The 24,423-nt window shown below is 38.6% G+C and overlaps 2 protein-coding genes across 2 annotated transcripts in view; one reads left to right on the top strand and one right to left on the bottom strand.

Annotated features, from left to right (window-relative positions):
* LOC145490851 (nudC domain-containing protein 3-like) overlaps positions 1 to 7,813 on the top strand; it is a 9,693-nt gene extending 1,880 nt beyond the window's left edge. Inside the window, exons 2-6 of the mRNA XM_081469954.1 lie at positions 3,325 to 3,474; positions 4,921 to 5,069; positions 5,409 to 5,647; positions 6,113 to 6,390; positions 6,696 to 7,813. Of these exons, the coding sequence (XP_081326080.1) occupies positions 3,325 to 3,474; positions 4,921 to 5,069; positions 5,409 to 5,647; positions 6,113 to 6,390; positions 6,696 to 6,800 (921 nt within the window). The 3' untranslated portion in view covers positions 6,801 to 7,813. The remainder of the gene's footprint in view (positions 1 to 3,324; positions 3,475 to 4,920; positions 5,070 to 5,408; positions 5,648 to 6,112; positions 6,391 to 6,695) is intronic.
* A 139-nt stretch (positions 7,814 to 7,952) lies between these two features.
* On the bottom strand, positions 7,953 to 23,750 carry LOC145490852 (uncharacterized). The gene is made up of 9 exons (XM_081469955.1): positions 21,814 to 23,750; positions 14,166 to 14,503; positions 13,693 to 13,787; positions 12,299 to 12,455; positions 11,407 to 11,470; positions 10,796 to 10,849; positions 10,127 to 10,341; positions 9,458 to 9,626; positions 7,953 to 8,338 (listed from the first exon to the last, which is right to left on the bottom strand). Exons 1-9 carry the CDS (start codon positions 22,049 to 22,051, stop codon positions 8,157 to 8,159), a joined length of 1,512 nt encoding a protein of 503 aa, XP_081326081.1. The 5' UTR covers positions 22,052 to 23,750; the 3' UTR covers positions 7,953 to 8,156.
* Positions 23,751 to 24,423: the final 673 nt, after the last annotated feature.

Raw genomic sequence — 24,423 nt, forward strand, 5'->3', positions numbered from 1 at the left:
ATGGACTGTTGATTTTAGTCTGTGGTTCAAAAATTCTGGTCACGTGATAACTTTTTTTGCAGTGCTGTGGTTTGCAAAACACTGATCACATGATGCCATTTTGGTTGTTCCCGTGGCTGCGAAAAGTGGACTGCCTGTGTCATCTTTTTCCCACCTTTGTCAAAGTCCAGAGGAAGGAAAGATTTCCTCTGCGCAATTTAAGATCTTTTATGAAGACAACCTCAAAAGGTGCAAAATACACTGAATGAAAAAAGAAAGGTTTGAACTAATTACTTATCAGGAATTCGCCTGTGAGGTGTTAGGCACAGTTCAGACGCCAAACTTTCCATGAGCGGAACTAAATACATTGAATTAGGCACATAAAAAGTTCAGCGTTTGAATCAATTAAGAACAGCTATTTGAATTTGGAACAACCCAGCCATTCTTCCTGCCTAACTCAGGTGGGGATTTTGGCTTTGGAATGGCTTTGATTCAGACGTCGAACTTTTCATCAGCCAAACCTAATGCATAAATTATTATAATGTATTTTACAAGCAGTTTTCACTTTCCCTGAAAATCACTGATATTTCGATGTGATTTGGTTTAACTAAATAAAGTTTGGCGAATTTAGTTCGACGTCTGAATCAACAGGTGTACTTTTGATAATTTGGGTTGGTCCAAATTTGAATTAAGTTCGGCTCATGAAAAGTTCGGCATCTGAACTGGGCCTTATAAACCATAGGGGCATTTTCGGAAGGAAAAACTCCAAGAGATGTCTGCATTCAATACAGAGGTGACAAAGACACATTTGTTAACTTGACCTGCAACGAAGATCTTATTGATGCTTGCAGGTGTTTACAGCCAGTGGACAAGTCTGAGGACTTGTATAGACTATCAGTTAGAGTGCATGCTACTGCCAGGCAGTACATGTTAGAACTGAAAGGACGATTGTGAACGAGCCGGTAAAGGGACGATGTGTTTCACCAACACCACGAAAACTTAAGGTTTACATGTAAACAAAATTAAAAGTTCAGGTTACAAATATTCCCTTGATGTCATCATTTTCTTTACAGTAAATGGGAAGCCCCATAGGAAAAATGATTCAGTTCCGTAGAAACAATGAGGATATCAACAATCCAATTTAAACTTATCATTGCCGCTGTTTACCTTACCATTTGCAATCAGAGTTATCCTACCGCACATTATGTCAACGCATATGCAACAAGCGCTTCAAAGAAAATGCCAACCCTTTATTATATGTCTCTGAATTATAATTCTAGTTGAATAAAGTCCATTAAAAAAAGCAAACAAACAACAACTAAGGAATCTGAACTTTAAAAACTCGCAGACAGCTGGTGCCAGACAGTCTGAACTGAAATTATACATTACACTAGTTATTTTTGTTTTATTTTTTTTATTTTTTGTTTACAAGAATGTCTGATTTTGGGGCTGAGGCTGAACGTTGTTAATAGTTCTTTGCGATTTGAACCTGAAAACGTTCTTAACATGTTCTTAAAGTTGTTTGGTATTGTAATTCAATAAATCAATGCAGACATGACCAGGAAACCTATCAAAGTGCACTGTTTGTTGTGATGTGGTATCAAGTTGATTGTTACTGTACATCAGCTTGCTCTGATGCCGTGAGCAAGACTTTTTTTACCTTTATATATTTATACTACTCACAAAAAACTAAATAAGCAATATAAAGACGTTCTTAACTGACTCTCAGCCTGGGCATGTTCTTAGTATGTTAGTAAAAATTTTGGTTTATCTCAGCCTGAACGTTTCTATAAAAAAAGGTTCTTATAAGAAAAAGAGTGTATAACAACAACGTAAACAAGCGTGCATAAGGTTTTACCTTTCAGTCTCTTTTCATTTCTGCAAACAATAAACTACACATAGTAGGTACTTAAAAAGTAGTGAAAATCAAATAGCCTCTTCAACTCGCAGTTTTCTCTTTAGCTTCCGCTCGCGGGAACAACCAAAGTGGCATCACGTGATCAGTGTTTTGCAAACCGCAGAGCCACAAAAATATTGTCACATGACCAGAATATTTGAACTGCAGACTAAACCAATGGTCCGTGAAGCAGGCCAAAATAAAGCGCTTGCCCACAGACGTCTGAGATGGATAGTATTAACTGTGGAGGATTTGAAACATCTTGAATGCAAGGGGGTGGCCCAGTAGAAAGACAAAATAAGGGGTCTGTGAACTTCTTTCGAGAAACTGAATTCCCTGTTTCTCCACGAACAGAAAATTTCCATTGGGTAAAAGGTGCATGATTAATATGTCATGCACCTGGCATGGTATTTGAAGTGGTTGTCGGCACTTTATATAGGAGTGCATGCTGCCAAATTTGCATGACCGTAAAATTTATGTTACACTGTTGATTACCCTGTGAACAAGTTATAAGGGAACATATGAAAAATAAAATAATTTGCCAGAGAAAATGGCTGTCCACAGGACACCTGGACACCCGCCTGGCTAAAAGTCTGTTTCCCTGCAAGTTCATTGTTTCTTTCCTGCAAATAAAGTTTCCAAAATATAATGTTTTTCCCAGACTGATAAAAAAAAAGCTTCATAGCCTGCAGAAGTCAGATGGTTCCAATTTCCCCTTTGTTTTGCTCTTTTTTGCTTTGAACAATAATTGTGTGACAACATACTCCAACACACACATGACACTGTATGGTTGTTGTTTGGTATTTCAAACCTTTTAGATTTAATTTAAGGAGATAGTGACAAGGTGATTACTTAGGGGAGAGGACTAAAAAGCGTTCTTTTTTCCCAAGGAAGTTCTCAGACATTCAATTTTTTGCCACTTTGCGGCTGCTCGCATGCTCCACACTTGCTCTCACATGCTCACATCGCTCTCATGCTCAAAGACAAATAACTCATGAAGAAAAAAAATATCTGTGGACAGAGTACAATAAAGCATATGTTCACTGCTCCTTTAAGAACTTTAAAAGGCAAATCTTCAACATTCTTAAAGTGATTCATTCAATGTGCTCCTCTCCCCTCCTCTTCCTGTCCACACTACATGCTACTTCCCCAGGGCCATTCGGACATAGACATCCCACAGAGAAACATGTGCTCGATTGTTTTACATGTTTGAATAATTTGTCAGGTTATTCATGTAGTCAGTAAAGAACTCAGGATAAAGTTTTCACACTCTAATTTGTAACTTTAGCAAGAATGCATTTTACCCCCACCCACTTAGCTAACGCCAAAAATAAATGAAACAATGACATTTTACCATTTCCTTTGAAACCAACCTTTCAAATTTTCAAAGACAGCCTCTTAGAAAGTCATTACTAACTTTGAGTGTATATTTTCTGTTTGTTGCTTAGATCTTTAAAGCCTACCAACAAATGGTTACAGGTAGTACACCAAAAGCACACAATCAAGGACAGGAAAAAAATTCAGAAAAAAGCCGTTCGAAAGCCAGAGATGAGATGCCTTCAGTTTGTACTTCAACCAATGAAACTACCAGTGATAATGTGAGTTGTTACATATGCATGGCTGTACATACCAGTGAAGCAAGGGGTGAAAGGTTTTTTTTTATGGATGGATTTGGCATGTATATTTGCGACTTTTGCATCAAATTGAATGAATTTGTGGATTTCAAAAATACAGCAGATTGCAGATCAGCTGTGAATTTTATCACCACTCACATCCACGAATTGCTCTCACATGGGTACCTGAAGGCAAACGAAAACGGGGTCGACCGCGTGAGACTTGGAGAAGGACTGTAGAAAGGGAGCTGGAAAAGGAAGGTTTAAGAACATGGGCAGCAGCAGCATCGGCTGCGGAGGACAGAACAGCCTGGAGGCAGAGAGCTTACGGCCCAATTCTCCACTTGGAGAACGGATAAATGATGATTTGCGACTTTTGCATCAAATTAAATGAATTTGTGGATTTCAAAAATACAGCAGATTGCAGATCAGCTGTGAATTTTGTCCCAAAATCTGTAGTCTACCTGTCATAAAGTTCAGACTGTGGGTCCTAAATGAGGTTCTGATCATAGATCTTCGGTTGACCCTGGCCAGCCTTGGTTGATATGTTGGTGTTTTATCCACTATTAATACAATTCAAATGGCAATGTTGCCTTCTGTGAAGGCAACATTTGTTGATAGAGAGCTAAAATATGTTATCTTCAGTTGATAGAACTTTTCAGTATGTTGGCTCAGCCACTGATTTCAGTTTTATCAAATCCTTCACTGGAAATGTATTTAGCAAAAGAAGAGCACCACATGAAGTTTATTCTTTCAAACCATACATGTGCATCTGTCCACATGTCACCTCTTTTTTCTGTCAAACATTTGTATATTCATATGTCGGTTTAAATATTCCAATAAATGGAATCATTTATTTTTTAACACTTCTTGTTTTAATTAATGACTGCAAGGGAAATATCCACAGATACCAGGATTCCAATGTGATACATGTGCCTCTATCAGTGGTCTTCAACACTGTGTAAAATCAGTTGCTAATTAGGTAGAGGTGGGGTATGAGGTGTTTGGCATCTTGTGTCAGTGGAGTCTAGAATATCAAAAGGATCTAGCAGAGAGCATCAGCTATATGACTATCTTGGTGCCTTCAGTAAGGCTTAACAGCCACCAGAACTTCTGAATTGTGAATTGTCGGCTACAGTGTCAATTCAGTTTGATTTCAAAAATGCCCAAGGTTATAGAGGAAGTTTTTATGCACCTCTTTTTTTGCTCTCTGTAGGGTGCTGCACTAGGGATGCTATCTACTTCAAATTTTATTGAAAGAATTGCATTATTTTAAAAGACCTGATGATTTTTTTCAGTGTATTTGGAACCTAAATTTGCCATGAACCTAACTGATGACATGCAGGAGCCTAATTATTAGCATGTAGTTCAGATAGTACTCTTACACATGCATGAAGCAGCAAAGATAAATCAATACTACATCACTTGCAGGCTGGTCCATCAGTTGTCATGCCTGTAGACCCATCAGGTGTACCTCCAGTGGTCACTTCACTTGAAGTAGAAACATCAGCCTGTACTGACCAGGTGGAAGCCACTTGCAGTGCAAGTACAAGCTCAGCATCAAGTCCTTCTCTTGCCAGGTGCGCAATGAGAGAAATCATCACTACATGTATACCCCAAGATTATAGCATTTATTGATTGCTTAATTATGCATTTGACACATTCACTGAACTTGGTTATTTTAAAACATTTGGGATGACGGTTGGCTGCATCTACAGTGTAGTGTCATATTGTTTGAGCTGACATTGTAAGATATGTCCTAAATTAACTAACTACAGTGCATGTATGATCCAACAACAAGACATTTTATGATGATCTTCTTTTATGATTATTCTCCTTTCATGCCAATTGCATCTCAAGTGTATTCTTTGTCAGTTAAAAGAATACTCAAGAATTAAGCACAATATTTTGTACTTTAGTTCCTCTCAACCAAAGGAAGATATCAAAACCAGTGAGAGCAAAGGGCTTATTCCTGGCAAGTCAGCTGATTGTTACAATGGAGCTGTTCTTGATAGATATTCTTGGTCACAAACCATAAAAGATATTGAAGTAAAAATTCCAGTGCCAAGTTCAGTAATAAAGGGTCGTGATGTTGGTGTGGAAATTAAGAGTTCCCATTTGAAAGTTTGGTTAAAAAGAGGTGCCTCTTCTGAGTCAGGTACAGTACTTTAGTGTCAAGGCTAGGTTATTGTCGTTCGCATCTCAAATGCCTGCTGATATAAATGAATAAATTATAAACAATGGAAATTTTTTTCTGTCTATGTACTACTAAACAGGTGATGCTATCCAGTCTTATTTCCAAAAAGTGTCACTTCCAGAAGATTGCCTATAAAAATGTAGAGTTTTAAGTCAAGTTCTTGCCAGTGTAAGCAATCTTGCCTTTTATCCCCCCCCCCCTGCTCCCCCCTACTGTCAAACTATCATTTCTGATTCTGAGTGTGACTGATACTTGAATATTACTGAACTGTCCTTGAAAAGTCCTTGTCTTGGAGAAGAGGTCATCTGTATTCCAGCATAGGAGTGACTGTGTTGTTAACATTGAAAACAGATCTCTATAATGGTGCATAACGATATATTTTCACCTTTTCCTGAAGCAATATTTTTTTTACTTTGTTACTCTCAGGGGACAATGTTCTTATTGATGGAAAACTTCAGTGGTCAGTAAAATGTGAAGATTCCATGTGGTTACTTGAAGGTGGTAAGCATATCATTGTTAATTTGGACAAAACAGAGGAAAGGTTTTGGACAGCTGTTCTTGAAGGAGATGCAGAAATAGACAAGACCAAGGTTGATACAACTCGAGACATCAGTGATTTTGATGAACAAACACAGAGTGATTTTCAGCATGTAATGTACGACCACCATCAAAAGCTGCAAGGAAAACCAACCAGTCAGGAAATGGTAAGTGTTCAAAGTGTTTTAGAGTAATGCACTGTTTCTTTAGAAGACTATGTTTGACTTGCATCCACAGACGTGCAAATCCAGTAGAGCTAATTTTTTCCTTGGCCAGCAAGGATCACCTTTTAGAAAAGGATAACTATTGGGGAAGAAGGTTATCCTTCACGTCCCAGGGACAACTTCTCCCCGTTGAAATAGGCCTGCACTTGTAGCTGTCAGTTTGCAGTCAAGTGGTCAACTAAATTACATACTTAGGTTAGTGGGCAATTCTGCTCTTTGTTGACTGTGATTATCTTCTCTTGACTCAGAAAACTCATGAGCTTCTGAAGCAAGCATGGAATGCCAAGGGATCACCTTTTGCTGGCACAGAGTTTGATCCATCAAAAGTCAATATATCACCAAGCTATGGGTGAATGCTGTTTGTTACTCTAATGTGTAATGTCCCAGTCATTGTTATGGTAAGTTAAATGCTTGTGTTAAAGAATAAAAAGAGGACAAGCTACTCTACATGTAGTTTTGTAGATTTTTGAGAACTGCGTGTATATCCAAGCAGACAAATATAAATGGAACTAGATACTAAGCTTTAAAACGTTGCCTGTCAATTTGCAAGACTTGGTTTTGTATCTCAGTTGTGTGTTTGTCGTAGAAAATTTCGGAAAGTTTACCAGTTATGTCAGTGCCTCAGAGATTGGATTAAGCTGGAAAACCATTTAAATTGGAGACAGTTTGCCTACTGTTGTACGTTATATTTATTAACAGAAACAAACTTCGCCCATTAAATTTAAAAGTCAAACAAAAAAAACTCGCGTATTTGCCTGGTTTGTTGTTTTGTTGAGTTAGTCGGTAACTGGACGGAGACCGTCAATGCACACGCTTGTAATTCTGTGCTTTTATTTGAAGGTGCAAAATTGGTTAGATAATAAATTTTTCATTAAATTGCTGTGTGTAGTATTGTTGTAAATTTATAATCGTTTCTTGAATGGCGACTAATCACAGGCTATTTTCGACTCAGATTTACTGAAAGGAGGGTTTGTATTAATTACTCTCAAATTTTCCTTAGCTTTCCAATGTGTGTGCGTAAGCCAATTTAAACAAGAAGCCGCTTTTATTAAACTTATGAAACCTGACATTGGAACAAACTGTATGTGGAGCGTTACCTCACGGTACACTGATTTTCTCGTCAGATGATAGCTAATCACTCAGCGTCCATCAATACAAGTCAATTATTCTGTCGATCGTCAGCTTAATTTAAAATTTTTATCATTTATGTTCATTTCTTGCCCATTTCTCGCTTTTTCGATATAAACAAAACTATCGAAAAGGTTTTACGGAACCCTGCAAGTCGCGAAAACAGCGCGTCGCTTATAGTTGTAAAATAAAATCATAAGGGTTGCGTGGGAATTCCACGGAAAAATTCCGTGAAAAAAATAAAGAGGTGAGATAAGAATTCTGCTATTACAAGACTGCTCAACAATGCTTTGAGTTCTAAGTTTTAATAACTGAACCCAGCAAAGTGTTACGTTACATCATCTACATCGCCTCATGCAAACACGACTACACTAACAAAGAATTACTTTCAATTATCGTCGGTCAACTAAACTAAGTTCCTCTGATACATTGAAACAGTTTCAGTAACAGAACTTATCTCATGAATAACTATGTATGACAGTTTACGTTTGTCACGAGAAGTTAAGTTGCAAGCTTAGTTAATTGTTTTGATTTAAATATTGCAGGAGAGGTTAGCCATGAGTCCTTTTACTGTGAACAGTTCACACTGTAGAATGCATACTGAGGGCGTTTTCATTATTTTCAGCATCCTTATATTGTTCCAGCTTTTCACGGTACTTGTTAAACAAAGCTTGCACTTCACTTATCATTTCCTTTTCCAGTTGATCAAGTGGTGTCTTCTCCTCAGGTTCTGTCATAGGTATGTCCTCTGTAAGCTTTTTTCCTGCAATACAAAAATTTGATTCAAAAGTTGCATATTTACTTGGCGTGGATAGTCCCGATAACGGTTCGGTGATCTATTCTAAAAGGCAATTCTCCAATAAGTTTTATCTTAATTAAGTTTAAATGATTGAATGGGCAAAATGCTGCCGTCCTGTACTGTTTCTAGCTGCATACAATAAAGCTATCTGTTTCAGTTTACAAAGATTTAGCAACTATATTTAAATTTAACTAACTCGTGGATTTTAGACTAAGTTTTGTGATGTCAACTAAAACCTCTATACAGTTTCTCGCAACTTTTCGTCGATTCCTTTGTTCTTATTGCCCCTACTGAGCAAGGGCGTAGCCAGGGGGGTCCTGGGGAGCCCGTGACCCCCCCTTTTGTACGTCTTAAAGTAAACAACCTACAACAGGTGTCGAAAACGCCATGACAATCTGGTGAGTACCCTCACTTTGAAACAGTGTGACCCCCCTTTGAAAAATTCTGGCTACGCCCCTGCTGAGCAGTTACGTCGAGGTATATAATTGGAGTTTCGCAGGTTTCGTAGTTGAATTTGCGGTAAAAGATCGAAAATCGCCTAGCGACCAGAAATGCTGTTAAAGTCTAACGTTCCCTTGTGAAAAGGGATCATGTACTAAGGCACGTCACGGATGTGAATAAAGTTAATACGCGGTCTTTTTCTGAGGTTTCCTCATCGATTCACTGCTCGCTTTCACGACAATGTTATTGTCGTGAAAGCGGACAATGACATGAGCGAGCATCATGACTAATGTCATGACGTTTAGCAGAAAACCCGCGAAAAATCACTCTTTCTTAGAAATTCGAAAGGTACCAGTCAGTGTTAACTAAATAAAGCACACGTAGATCTATAGCAGTGCACTGTATCATTTTTCATCTATTACTTTCTTACCAGATTAGCTCACCTTAAATGCGTATTTTTTTTTTAGAATTCTGAGCATTTACAGGCGGCAATAAGGGCTCTTACAAGCGGTAAATTTTACCGGTTACCGCCTGATAAGGAGAACCCTGCAGTGACCGCTTTTTCGCTTCAGTAGCAGGAAGAAAAAGACATCTGCTGGACCAGGGTATAATAATAATAAGAAAATAAATGAAATGACTTGCCTTCCTTCCACGTACATCGGCCCGGTCTGAAGTAAAACAGCTCGGCCAATAAGCCAACTAAGAAAATGACGGCCACTAACGCCAGGCAGGTGTACAGTGAAGGAAAAAACAGATCACCAGTTGGATCAAAGATACTCTGAGAGTTCTGTACCGCCTCATCTCCTCCTCCCTGCAAACAGCAAACAAGACAGTTACATCGCTATCTTCAAAACTAATTGACACGAGATTTACTCTATGCTGACAAAATCATCTGTTTTGATTGTCGTGACTTCCGGAATTCTCTATTTTCCAATTGCCCATAATTCACTCTGTTTGCCCCCCAAAACTATTGTTGTGACGGAAATGCTCTTGGGAATATGTAGACCTCCCAAGAGAATTCCACAACAATAGTTTATGCAAAATTTGGGGGGGCGAACAGAGTGAATTATGGGCAATTGGAAAATAGAGAATAGCTTTTTGCTTGAACATTTCAACTGAAAGCCGGTTTAATTTCCCAGTACAACAGAATTACAGTTAAACAATTATGGACTGACGGACGGACGGACGGACGGACGGACTGACTGACTGATTGACAGACTGACGAACTGACTGACGGACGGAATGATGAACAAACTGACCGACGGACGGACGGACTGTCTGACTGACTTAAACAGATAAACATATATTCACCTTTAGTGTTTTAGTAAGTTCCTTTCTTGTGAAGTCATAGAGCAGGTACTTGTCTTCGGCAATCAAATTTCTAAAGCACTTTTCTAGATGACTATCGTTCACTACAGCGCCATAGGAAAGCGTATCCTCTTTAAGGATTTGGTCTGTTTTGAACTCACTGTTTGGAAACAAGCTGTCCGTATAGTGACTTATTTGGTAATTGTCCAAGAGAACACCTGAAGTAGTGCAGCAGAACTAGTTAGAACGAAGTATTTAATCAATCCGCCTTAATCATCTCCCTCAGTAAATTAACAAGATTGTACACACCAATGAAGTCGTGTTATTTAAAATAATCATCTATATCAGGTAAACAAAAGCGGCTTGCATATGACATAAACAGTCGTCTGCGACCACAACCATTGATGCTACTCTGTATAAAGCTGTTCTTATACCTAACTGTACACCTTCGGTTTCGGTACCCGGCATAGCAAGACTAAACGTGCCTAACACACACGGCCAAAGAGAACTAAATTAGGTATTTCATGCACCGTACCCAGAGTGGGCCAAAAGTCCGGTCGTATTAGGTTATTGACTTGATATCACAGGTTACGAGTACATTTAGGCTCGGCATCTGATTGGCTTATTGGAGAACTGGGTGCGGTAATTACAACTAGCAGTCCAGCACGTTACCTTCAATGTCTCCTTTACCCAAGGCTTGTCTCATTTCCTCAACGGAATTGTAGACTGAAAAGGAAAGGCTTTAACTTATGAACGATTTAAAATTACTGGGAATCAAAGCCAAACAAAATGAATAGTACAATAATGAAAACAAAACTAAGCATAATATACATTAAAGCTATACTAGACACGGACTTAAGTTTCTCTTGTTACAGGGGAATCGGAGGTAGCCGCTTAATAGGAGCTCGTCAAGATTTCGTATTAAATTTTGGTTGGCCGCTTAATAGGGGTAAAGACAATAGAAAAACTCTAAACGAGATGACCAAACGGTGACCGCGGCCGCTCACAGTAATAGAGGTGGCTGGTCAATAGGGGTTTTATTTACAGTATTTTACAACAATTTCGGGACTTATAACTGGCGACTTTATAAGGCACGGCCGGTTAATAGAGGTTAGTCTGTATTTCGAAATTCTTTCGTCTTAACATGTCGCATAGTGCATGCAGACTTGTGAAATATTGAGTGTTGCAGCAAATTGTATTTACCTTTGTACGTGTGGTATTTATGCAAGTAAACTGTTCAGCCTGAGTAAAACATGTTTTAAAACTTTTCTTTCATCACTTACGTGTCACATCAGCTTGTTGTTGCATTCCTATTGCCAATTCTATCGAGCGTTTTAGAACGCCCACCTGAAAAAGGCACACAGAAATAGACAATTATTATCGTACGCAGATGCGCACTGAATTAGCCAATCAGAGGCCGTGTCTGCTATCCTGATATCCTTCGATATCAAGTCAGTGATCTGTTATACCAGATTTATCTCCCCATTATGGTAAATTGAAATACCTTATTCCACAACTATAGCTAAGTTTTATGAGAGGGTCAATAGTTAGCTAAAATCGGCCAATCAGGTTGCTCTATTGCCAGTCCAAATTTTTCTAAGTATTGGACCGGAAACTGTGCCAAATGTTCCTGTGAGATCATTCTTAAAAGTGCTCTTGTACCTTCATGGCTTAATTTTCTAACGGAATTAATTTCCACGTTAAAGATTCTTTTTCTTTAAACTTTCTTTGTCTTTTTTTGGAAAACGTCAAACGTAAGAGGACGTCAAGTTGGCTGTCGATGAGAACTGGAATTTGGATACGAGTAATACCGAATAATTCGTGCATACTAGTAATTCGTGTAATTTCGTATATACGAGTAATTCATGTCTTGGTGCGATTCATCGGCATAACAGGCTCGTGTGGTCTCGCCAAGGGTATTTTAGATTATCCACTTCTCGCCAACCATAGCTCGGCCAAATTCGTCTGATGTAGTAGGTTTCAATAACTAGAATATAACAGATATAAACTATTCTTTTATTCTGGTTTCTATTCTGGCTATCATCAGAAAAGAAATGTAAGGTCAGCTTGGGATATTCCATTTTTCGTCACCCTACCCCTGTGAAAACGGACGTTAAATTTTGTTAATAGTAATGGTTTGATTAAACCATTCATGTATGTGGATTAAATAACTACCTTTGATCCTGGAAGGCTTTTTTTGGTGTCCAAGCTTATTGTTGTCAGTGATGTTGTTAACGTAGCGGTGAATATTGAACAAATGCAGATTCCAACTAAAATCCAGACCACTGCAAAGGTTCGTCCAAGGACTGATATGGGTGCACGGTCACCATATCTGCATGTTTTAAACAGGAAATAAAAATTAAAGCTTTTAGTGCATACGCTTTCAACAAAGGTGGTATAGACCATTAAGATGATTCCTTAGAAATAACACTTGACGTTAGATTTTTTTCAATTGTTTTGTGGTGGTTCCTAATAATGCAGGTATTCGAAATGTGCGATAAAGAACATATGGCACGGTGTTCGTTTAAGAGTCATAACTTGTCAAAGGTGCATCAAAAATCTGTGCAATGGTACCCATTAAGTGCGTTTTTCTTTTTCTGAATGCCGCTTACGCTTCGGCTAAACACATGGAGTTAATATTAAAAAGTCTCAATAGATACATTGCATCGTCTTAAAGGAACAATTTGATATGTGTTTCTTGGCAAATACCTACATCTTGGACCAGAGTTGACAAAAAGTCTTTCTAGCGTGCGTCTTCTAGGGGTGGTAAGGTTCAGGTCACGAGTGAAAGGGTAAGTAAACATTTTTGGCAGTGATTTTGTTACCTGACGTTAAAATTTTTTCTTACTCATTCATTGGAAAGGCAATGAATTATAGACTAATTTAATGCAATAAAAAAGGTACCTTACGGTGCTTGTTTAAGAGAAAACAAGCATTTATTTCGCTGTCGAGCTTAACTTGATGGAAATCTCTTACGTTGTGTGTGTGCACGCGCTCATGTGCGCGCGCTAATAACGCGAAAATCGTGCGCAGTAGGGATGCGCAATGCAATACTAAGAAATCACCTTAAAAAAAACTTGTTACTATTCTCCAATAAAAAAGTGCTTGACCGAGCTGTGATCAGTTGTCAAGCAAGCAAAGCAACGATAGTTTGAAAGAAATGTAGGAGAGTGTATCTCTGTATCAGCGACTTCATTTGTGATTTTGTACTACTACTAGTTACTAAACTAAGGGGAAACTGCTATAGGGATTGTGCTGAATTTATGACTTAGCATCTTTAGTGACCCACGAAACGCAGTCAGAGTAGAACGAAATGCAGTCAGATTAGAACAGCAGGCTAAAGATACTGAAGATATTATGTGAATTGCTGACAGCTCCCTGTAACAAGCTTTCGGCGATTTTGGCAAAGTCGCAAAACCTCATGCACGCCGGCAACTCAGCATCCGATGATAACAATTGGGTGTTCTAATATAGTAATTTTTCCTTAAAACTACCAAGCCTCGCGCGAACTACCTTGAAATGTAAAACTACCCGGGACTATTATCGTTATAGGAGCTAGAACGTATTACCCCACTGTTGTCATGGAGACAAACGCCCACCAAAATCCTTCCCAGGAGCCTCTGAAAAAATCGCGAGGGAATTCTTTTTCGTTGAACCAAGTATCCTGAAACAGAATAAGTCAAAAGTGTATTAACCACAAACTTGACTCTCCTAACTTCCATTTTTAACACTTTTCTGACCAAAGCACCTGCGATACAACAGTGAACTTATCAGAAAAAGTAAGCTCCCCTAAACTAACATGGTGATAGCCTCCTGTTGGTTTTTACTTCCACAGTTATTGACAAACTCAGTAATTATGACCTGTGAAGTGCAGCAATAGAAAATCTTAGTGGGATACATTTTGGAAGAAATGCCATCCTATGTTATAATATTTGCGCCTTAAAAATCCCCCTTAATCTTCATTCCTAAATGTTTTTAAAGGTTAGTACTCCAGCACACAATAAATAAGAGAGAATTAGAAGAATCGTGCAATGCCACTCACCAAAAGCCACAGAAAAACGCCCGCCAAAATTGAAAGCAGGATAGTCAGAATCAACACTGGCCAAGCTTCAAATACAGACATCAAGAGCTTCTTTGGGTAACTCTCCCGCTTTCCTTTAGGAACAACAAACGCTATACTGGCAGGGGGTACGAGGCTGATCATGTTAAGCTTCTCATTTGTTGCCTCCTGCTTGTCGACTATCACTGGGAAAATCACGTGCGAGTCACGTGCCTTGCGGAGAAGCTGTTCGGGATCAGTCTCTGGCGGTTCGTATATAACTTCCCAACAGTTTAAGCTGTAGTTACCACAACAGTTGCTCAACATGAGTCTTAACAAAGCTGTAAGAGAACAGACAAGTGGATAAACATGAGACATTTGCGACCCAGTTCATCTTGGTGCTCACCGTATTTAGAGAGTCTTGATGACGGTGCTGGCGTCTCAATTATCAGGTCCATTTTCACCAATGTCTCAGCTATCTGTTAATATTTCATCTCATTTCTCAGCTATTCTGCAGACCTTAGATCTCAGGTATCAGTTAAAAAACGCGTCATTTAACAGCTGCCAGTTAAAATGTTGACCAATTCTGGGTGGAGTCTCACCCTCTTTTACAAAGAGATGATCGAAGACTCGGCGTGCGCATGCGCAAGCTGTAACGTTTAACCAAGAGATGACCAAGGTACTTACCTTGATTTTCTTTTCTGTTATACCATTGGATGCTATTGTTCATTAGCTCATGATATTCATGATATTTAGGATATTCCTTTATCGATCTCGCGATCAGTCTCAAGAAATGGCGAAAGAAGTGGATTTCTCCTTAGGATTCTATTTTTATGTTCTTATTCCCATGCTCTACTCAGTTTTACTGTCAATAAATAAACCAATCGGATGACAGTTAATAACTAGTGCGTGAGGACGAGTAAACCCTTTAGGCGACTGCATGATGAATTCGATGCTCATTACTAAATTTGACCGCATTTTCTTTGTAAATCTGTTGACAAATTCCTTGAAATTTGAACATAAGTCATTCTTAGATAATTTAAGATTCAACGGTTGAAACAGATGAAAACTGGGTGTTTTCTTTTTTTCGGTGCTGATACTTTAACAGTAGCAGCGCCGAAAAAAACAGTCAAATTAGAGACCTTTAGATCCACGTTTACTGCAAACTTCTGACTGCGGTTTGAGGTTAGAAGTTTGCCGTTCGGACGTTAGTCAATTTAGACTGGAGTAAACTGTAGCGGATATAAATCATCCTGTCAATACATTGGAAATTATCAAAATAACGCCAAAAAAAGTGACAAAAAATGGTACGTTTTCTAGAATGTACAGCTTTCCTAGGAAATAAAGCATCATAAAACACACATTCAACTTAAGCCGCCGCCATATTGGATTTCCAGTTAGGATCAGTGCCTTTCTACAAACGACAACAAAAGGCTAGGTAACTGTTTATTTTCCTAAAAACTATACCCAAAGTTGTAGAAAAAGAGTTACTTTACGTGGTATGAAATAAAATTCAAGGCAATAAAGGTTGAGGTAAATGGCTTACGTGAAAACCTACTTCTTGACGTTCAAAACGGGGGTAAGTACTTGGTGTAAGCTAACTACGGCATAAGGATGTCTAAGTGCGGCTAAGGATGTCTAAGTATGTCTACGTACGCCTAAGGATGGCTAAGTACGGCTAAGGATGGCTAAGTACGGCTAAGGATGTCTAAGTACGGCTAAGGATGTCGAAGTATGTTTACGTACGCCTAAGGTGACTAACGGTCTCTAAGAATGTTTAGATGCAGCTAAGGACCCCTATGTATAAGTGTAAACGCCCAGACCATTACGTGAGTGCCTACATCAAGTAGTTACCAAAACTCTCCCGAACGTCTGGTTCTGGTCACGTGACCCCTAGCCGTTTGTCGTTATCTAAAAAGTCTTAATATCGTAAACAACTGAGGTAGATTTACCTTTATTTTGAGCTTCAACATGGACATTACTCGATATCAGTTTACGATATTAAGACTCTTTAATATTCCTATTTATTATATGGTCGTGTGTACAGACCTCACTGCGTTCGGTCTGTACTCCCGACCTCGGTCAAGATTCTCCCATACAGACCTCCTGCTCGGTTAATAAAAGCTAAAAATTTCTTTATATTTCGAACATACAAACAGACACGCCGCTTGTATGGGCCGCCTGTGTCTAAATCCACTTCCATTTAGACTCCTTTAAGAACCTGTTTTAGCCTAAGATTTGAATTGAGGTCTTGTTTTCTGGTCATTTTTTAAAAAAAAAAAAACGTTAGAATTCGTAAATCAAAAAAATATAGAATAGGATTTGTATTTGTTTAGACTGCAGTCATTAAGACATGACTGTGCATATTTTAGGTAAACAATAGCAGTACCAATATTCTTTTAGCCACAAAAACATTTTTGTAAAGAAAATAAGAACCTAGAAATAGCCTTATCTCCCAATAAATACCAATATTATCAGAACCTTCTGTGTCTAACGAGGACAAAGACAGGTTCTTATATGAGGGTTTTACTGTGTACGATATCCTCGCGCTATAATTTGCACATGAGCCGAAGCGTGACACTATCCCAAAATCGTGGACTACTTAGTACACTCATTTGTTGATGAGAACTATTTATAAGGTCAAGTCAGTGGAACAATAGAAGGGTCTCACATACACGCTGGGGCGCCGTTTACTTTGTTTATCTAAAACTCAAAATTGTATATTTATTTCTGAGCTTAGTACTCATGCGTGTTGTGGGGTTAAGTAGGTTAACGAGAAGCCGGACTGCTAAGATACAATAAAACCTCGGAATGCATGTCAAAATTTAGAAACATCTACAAGGTTGGAGAAGTAGAAATAGGTTGGAGTAGCCAACAGATAGATTGTAAACAAAGATAATCTGGTATAATACCCGTTTAATCCAAAATGCCATTTTGTTTCTTGAGTTATCTCTCCTGCAGCTCCCTCCCCCGTCATTTTGCAATCCAGGTTACCCCAGTTTGGCCGCACATCGCTTTACACTAAAGAATACATGGTCGCCGTTCAGAAAATGTGTTAGATTACCTGGCAATATTCCTTCAGTAACGTTTTCTCCTTGAAAAGAAAAGGGAGGTCGAATGAGCCATGAAACATCGATGCAAGCCGGACAGATTGCTGGTCCTTGCCGACATGTTCTGCTCGCTGACGATGATGGACATTTGGCTTCGATTTTTTCCAGGTTATAAAACAGTAAAGCCAAGAAAACATAACAAGTAAATGTAGCAAATCTGTACATTTTTCGTTTGATGAAGACGATTCGTCAGTGGGTTGAGGTGATATTTCACTCGGACCTGGCGACAGCGATGTTTCTGTGGTTTAGCTTGCTGCTTGGTAGGGGAGAACAAGTCTGCGTTACTTTTCTCAATCCCTTGGGATGCGAAATCTTAGCAATAGTTTTATGCGCTCTGAAAACACAGTAGGGAATGCCTGTTACATGTAATTTATACTGATTGAATGAGCAAATACAAAAAAGAACGGCGAGATTCGGTTGAATACATCAAAAAAATGCGTTGAGCCGAGACGACAGTAAACAGAGACGCAGCATAATTTACGCTCTAGTCTGTCACGCAAATAATGGAAAGGGGACGAGAGACTTGAATGCAACAACGAAACCGGAAAAAAGAGAGCAAATACCGCAATGCAGTGTAGTGCCTGGGTAAGTGGCGCTGTCGATAATGTGAAGACTAAAAGTGAGGAAAAAACGAGCGACATAGCGCGAAAACTACGGCACTTCATTTCCAAATGGTTGTTCAAACAATCAAACTGCATATTTAAACTACAATTCAATCATATACTTTCACAAGCGCTAGCCTGCGTGGCAACCATTTATAAGGGTATCACCATAACAACACATGGTTAAACTAAAGAAACATAATAGCTTACTAAATAAAATAAAATAAAATAAAATAAAAACAGAACTTATTCTACAAACGAAATTTCTTGTCTAAGGGGCATTGCTTGGAAAATAAAAGCAACTGAGTTGATCGACATACAGTAGAATCAATGCCATTAATTTTTTTTGCATCAAGATCTATAACTCATAAGAAGACTATGTTGGTTTGTTATTTCATTAAAGAATGTTAAACGTAACCTATCATATAACTGGCATGAGAAAAGAAAGTGTATTTCATTTTCAACCTCATTTGAATGACAGAAAAAAGCATAGTCTCAAATTTCTAGGAGTCTTCAGTCGGTATTGTGTGTCTACCTGTTTCAATACCTGATTTATGATTCCTTAATCGAAATTTGTTAATAGCGATTCTGTGATGAGGATTGTTAAACACATCGATGGAAATAGATTTTTGGTATCTCTCCTAAAAGAAGCGTAAAAATTAAATTTTCTGTTTGCGTCAATTAATTTTAACTGAGGGGCTGTTCACGCTTTTCTAATGTTTTCTTTAATGTGGGAAGTAAAGCGTTTTTCGTTATTTTCATTTGAAGTGATAGAACTCGAATTGTACGTGATGCGAAGTTGAACAATTTTTTGCATCATACCTGTCTGGTTTTTATCAGCCATCTCCTTAGAGAGACGTGGTTTGACGATATTATTTTGTGGCAAACTTTGAAGATGAATCCAGAATTTTTTTATGGAAGTTTCAAAGGCCAATTTTATAGGTAGTCTACCAAGCTCATTTCTGGTTGCAACGTTTAGGCATTGTATATTTACCCCAAGAATTCGAAATTGTTTGCAAAAATATATGTTTTTTCAATATCATCTTTCTCCCAAGTTTTAGCATCCCCTTTATCATATATACTCCAGACTTCTGAACCGTGCACTGAGAAGAATAGGAAGACAAAGAGATGATCAAAAAGTTTATATTACGGTGACATCGAGGGATAATTTTGACAAATCTAAGTAACGACGAGTAGCAAAGATGAATCTTCTTGTTTTATCGTGATTGTGACAATCACGAAAATTGCTTTTTGCAGAAAAATTAATTCCAAGGAAAGTATAATTAATGACAAATCGATTAAAATTAATTCCAAGGAAAGTATAATTAATGACAAATCGATTTTATCATCGTTTATTTCAAAGTAATATTTGTCAAGGGATGATTTCCCACATTTCTTTTGAAAGATCACAACTTTTGTTTTCTAGAGCATCCAATCGTTACAATATTTTGCGAGAATGGAATGTGCCTTTTCTAGGCCTTTAGCTGAGTGAGAGGCTAACACTAAATCGTCCATATACAATAAACAGTTTCAATTTGAGCCGTTAGCTTATGTGATGGGATCTGTGTCTTCTCGGTCTAGTAAAAAGGGATTTCATTTTTTAAGTGACATATTGAATAAAATGGGCGAACAAATACAGCCTTCCCGTACACCTTTCTGGTAGTCAAAAAATTCTGTCCCCACGCATAAAAACACTAAATGTGACAGAGATCTACACCAGAAACCAACTGAAAGCATTGACAGCAGAAAAATGCAATTGAACAAATGACGGGTGTTGCATAGCCAAACCCAGCTGGGAGTCAGCATCTCGAGTAGAGAGCCGGGTTTCCGTCGCCAAAGGAGAAGAGACCGAGAGAGACCTGGCGACGGACAATAGGAAAGGAGATGCTGGCGGACAGAGCGACTCCTGAAAATGTAACTTTTTTCACGCTATGAGCGTGCATGAGTTTGATATCATTGCTCGCTAAGTTATAAGCCAGGTTTCGCCGTAGGGGGTTTATTAGAGAGCAACGCACTACTTGGGAATGAAAGAGTAGGCGCTGATCAAGTTGAATAAATCTATGACGTTATTCCTCTGTGCTTTTTGGAGAGCAGTAAAGATTATAGCTTTGAGTTAGCAACTGAGTTAGGTTAGAGGGCCAATAGCTAAAATCGACCAGTCAGATCAGTTGTTCCATTGCCGGTGCAATATTTCCTAAGTATTGGACTGTGCACTGTCCCCGAATGATCCCTCTCCGCCACTAATGACGATTTTCTGGTTGATTTTTGTGGCTTACTCAGTTTATCAAAAGAATAAAATTACCCCTTACTTTTTCTTTCTTTTTCTTCTAATTAATTTCCTTTTCTTTCCTTTCTTTTGAGATCTTCAAATGCGAGCGTGATACATCAATTCTAATCTCAGAATTGCCCTCTGGTCTTGTTTTGGTGTTTTTCCAGTCCGTGATCATGAGATTTTTGTTAAACCTTTTCAGTCATGTAGTAATTATCTACACGTAGGACTAAGCGTACGCGTAAGTTTTTAGGGCGTTTTTAAAAATAAGAAAAATAAATAACTTTACTCAAGTGTCAACTGTATTGAGCACTCTTGTGCTAATTGCGGACACTGTAAATAATTAAACAAATATATGTAGAACTTAAACTATTAAAAATCCCAACTGGTGAGAGGCTGGCTGTTTGCACAACGCGGTGGCGGAGTTGAACTCGGGAATACCGAGTTCAAATTCAGATAGCAGCAGGGTGGAGGATTTGAACCAGGGACCTCCAGATTTCAAATCCAGTGCTCTGCACCACTTGAAACCACGCCGCCTCCAGTTTTCTATAATTTGGGGGCGTTTTTAATTAAACAGTTATTCCACGCGCGTTTGTTGGATGTGAGATGATTAAAGCCAAATCGGTGCTACGCGCCTCGTTGGCTATCTATCATCTCCAAGAGCCCATGGGCTCCTTTCATCTCATATCCAACGCGCGCTCATGGAATAATTGTTACTGTAAATATGTAAAATGGCAACTCCGTATTAATTTTAGACGTGCAAACTAAGCAGTGAGTTTTCCTGTTTTCGGGTACGTTCCGCGTTATATTTCGGCGACGAACAGCAGGTGAAATCCTGCTTGCAATTTACTGTTTTTTGAGACTGAATTGAAATGAATGATGAATCATTGAATGATGAATGATCGAGATGGAAATGAATGATGTGGTGGCAAGACCGGAGAACTTTTACACAGAAAGCTATTGATATTATTTTGAAGTTATTATTTTCAACTTAGTTTTTATGGTCACTTTGCTGACTGGAATTTTTTTAGCTTAGCGAATTAGCAGGGAACTTTTTTAGCCACAAACCGGTGCGTGGCTTATTTCTTAATTGCTTACAGTGCTCTGAAGTAATAAATTGCTTATAGCTGCGCCTTGAGTGCTTCAGTGCACGAAACACACACACCCAAAAAAACTATTTAGCAAAATTGAACTGAATACCACGAACAAAAAAATTTAAATATGACTTCATTAAACTTTCATCAGGTGAGATTGTTATTTTTTGTTTCAAATAACATAAATAGACATAACACTATAAACAAATCAATCACGGTACAGTGTGAAATGAAACTGACGGGATGTGTGTGAATTGAACTGAATGGGTTACAGCTGTTATCAAATATTAACATCCTCTCTAGCTCGCACCAAATACAACCAACTGTTACCATAACAGTGAGACAGCTTCAATTACTTTCAGGCTGCTTGTGAAAAAAGGTGGGTCTACTAAGATAGAATTAATCTTGCCTCTTATTTGGCTGACAAGACTAAAACCAGTAGATGGGGAACACTTCACCGGGAAAAGTGTGAAACTTAAATTAAGCCTTTAGATGACACATGCATCTTTTTACAAAATAAAAGCCGCACGAATCACGGAGGGCTGAATTTTGAGCCGCTATGAATATTTACCTTACCGTCAAGAAATCCTTCAATAGTAGAGTTGCCATGTTTGAACACATACGGCCTTCTGGGAAGCCATGAAACACGCACACATTTTGCAGGGCATGATGGCACTGCTGGGCAGTTTCGAGAAAACTGTTCCTCGTTGCATTGCGATTCAAAATAACTAGTCGCCTGATTCACATTTTGAAGAAGAAAACAAACAGAGACCAGTAAGGCTTTTACGCTGCAGTGAAGAGTTCCGGACCGCATTTCTGTTCCGGCAAGACCCGAAATGCTGTGCAATTGAAAATAGTGGATTTTAACTGTGCTCAATTTAAATTTCAGAACTCAGTTTGTAGCTCAGTCATGTAGACAGAAAGCCAGCTACTGACTTTCAAACCGTGCGAACTATAAATAATTGATGATTTATGTTATGCGGTATTCATCCAATTCAGATTGCCAATCACAAATCAGACTCTTCCCAACTTCCCCGATTCATTTATCATTTTATGCCATTTTACATGATGTACAAAGTTATCAGTGGCCGATGTGTTGCCACACGCTTTAGGGCGCCGCACAGTGATATCTCCATTCTTGCTCCCTTGGAATAAAATGTTAGAAGAAATCTTTCCTTGATTTTTCGAACTTCCCGATTTTTCGAGCCAATTTTCGTTCCTCTAGGTGATTTAAAAACGGTATTTCACTTTAGATCATCATTAGCTAGACAGAGGATACAATTCAACTTTATTTCCTGGATCCTTTTATGAATGGATATGGTGTTCATAACGATCTCCGCTGACCCCCAGAACTTGCATGCCCTTTCTTGCACAACATGGTCCAAAACGCTCAATCAAGATCATGTGTTGTCTATCGTTTCGATTGACACTGACTCTTGTTCAGTCTACCAATAATAATCCCAGGGGTGCCCAACTAAGCCAGCAATTTGGCCTGGGGGGGACTCTCAGGTTAAAGGGGTGGGGATGTTCGCGTATAAATTTAGGATTATGGTCTCTTGATTTGAAACGTTTAGGGCAGAACTCATTTTTTTAGCATTTTTTATTGTTATTAATTTTTAGGTAGATCTGGCATGAACTCCTATAACTACTTCAAAGGCAAAAGCATTTTTGTATATATTTGAGTCACGCTACAGCTCTAATCCATGTATCTGCTTTAGAATGGCATCCTTTGGGGTTCTAGAAAAATCTTAGCCAATCTTATGTTGGTCTCCTTTAGGAATTTAATTTAACAACTATTGGACGCAGTTGAGCAAAATGTCGTGATTAGTCAATGACGAGCAGATAAATTATTTGCCGAAGTCAGAGGCTGAAGCAAATAATTGATCTGCGCAGTAGCTCTCTACTTCTACTGATACTAACTTTCGGAAAAAGATCATGATCTAAGAGAAAATATCCCCCATACTTGAGCCTCTTCCAGTGATAATCTTTTTCACTCTAATTTTAGCACGTGGTCATACTTCGAGACTATTTTAGGAAAGACACCTGATTGGCCAATTTACTAAATGGCGTAATAACATTGAAGGTTTGATTTTAGTTAATCAAATATGCAAAAACCTTGCTCTCGGATTTTCGGAACGCAATTCACAAGAAAAGGGGAAGAAAAATTCTAACTTTCCGACGCTTTGAAACAGCTTTCCAAAGAGATCTTTTCCGCTTTAATCCATTCAATAACTTTTCGAGAAACGACTTTCGAGCGTGTTAGAATACAATTCTTGTCAGTAACCATGGGGTCCGATGTGAATCAGTGATCCAGAGAAATCAATCAATGAATCCAACTTTATTCACGTGTCAGACTATTCTAGCTCGACTAAAAAGCCGTACTAATATATGACACCTACACTAAGCTAGTACCTAATATAAAAAGGTGAAATACGTAATTATTCGGATAGACCTAAGTATTAAAATTCTTTAAAATTTTAGAATAAATTAATAGATGAGCTATTTCCTAATAACATGCTAAAATACATAATTATGAAGTAAGATTCTCATAAATTTTAGAATAAATCAATAGATTCATCAAGTCAGGTTAATAACCCACTTCAGCAATTTGTCATCTACTCTCTATGTCAAGAGATGAGGCATTCCTTTCCTCAGTGGTCAGCCGCGACCATAGGAGCGGACCAAGATGTCTCAGTGAGTGCTCAAAATGGCAAGAATAGGTTAATTTGGAAGTAGTCCCTTGCTTTCGGGGCTCTCGCAAGCACTTGGAAGCTTTGTTGAAAAAGCTGCTGGGATATAATTCATGGTAGGACAAAATCGGTGGGACACATATATAGTTTGCTTTTATTTACTGCCGTTTGCTTGCGGTTAGCATTTATATACTGCTGTTTGCTAGACTTCGAGTAGTCCTTCTTTCGCTTAGTTCGTCGTGCGTGACGCGAAAGAAAACCGCGAGAAAAAAATGGCCGCGCGAAATCCTGGAGGCGAGGAGCGCGCGAAAGGAGGGACTACCCAAGAGTTTGAATTATGCGTTGCTCTCACAACGCAAAAATATGATTGGCTTATGTTAGGAGCGTTGACAACGTGTTGCCAACATTCAAGATACCTGTGACGTCTTGCAGGAATGTGTGGAACCGGAGCAAATCGAAGCGGTACCAGAGCAAATCGAAACATTGGAATCGCGCT

Source organism: Orbicella franksi, chromosome 6, assembly GCF_964199315.1.
Source record: "Orbicella franksi chromosome 6, jaOrbFran1.1, whole genome shotgun sequence".
Classification (NCBI taxonomy): Eukaryota; Metazoa; Cnidaria; class Anthozoa; order Scleractinia; family Merulinidae; genus Orbicella; species Orbicella franksi.

Excerpts from the sequence above, each read along its gene's own strand:
- LOC145490852 (XM_081469955.1), bottom strand. The coding sequence starts at position 22,051 with ATGCGGTCCGGAACTCTTCACTGCAGCGTAAAAGCCTTACTGGTCTCT. Across the intron at positions 14,504-21,813 it reads TATTGAAGGATTTCTTGACG|CTTTGTTAAGACTCATGTTG; the intron begins GTAAGGTAAATA and ends GTTCTCTTACAG. Across the intron at positions 8,339-9,457 it reads CCGATGTACGTGGAAGGAAG|GAAAAAAGCTTACAGAGGAC; the intron begins GCAAGTCATTTC and ends TTTGTATTGCAG.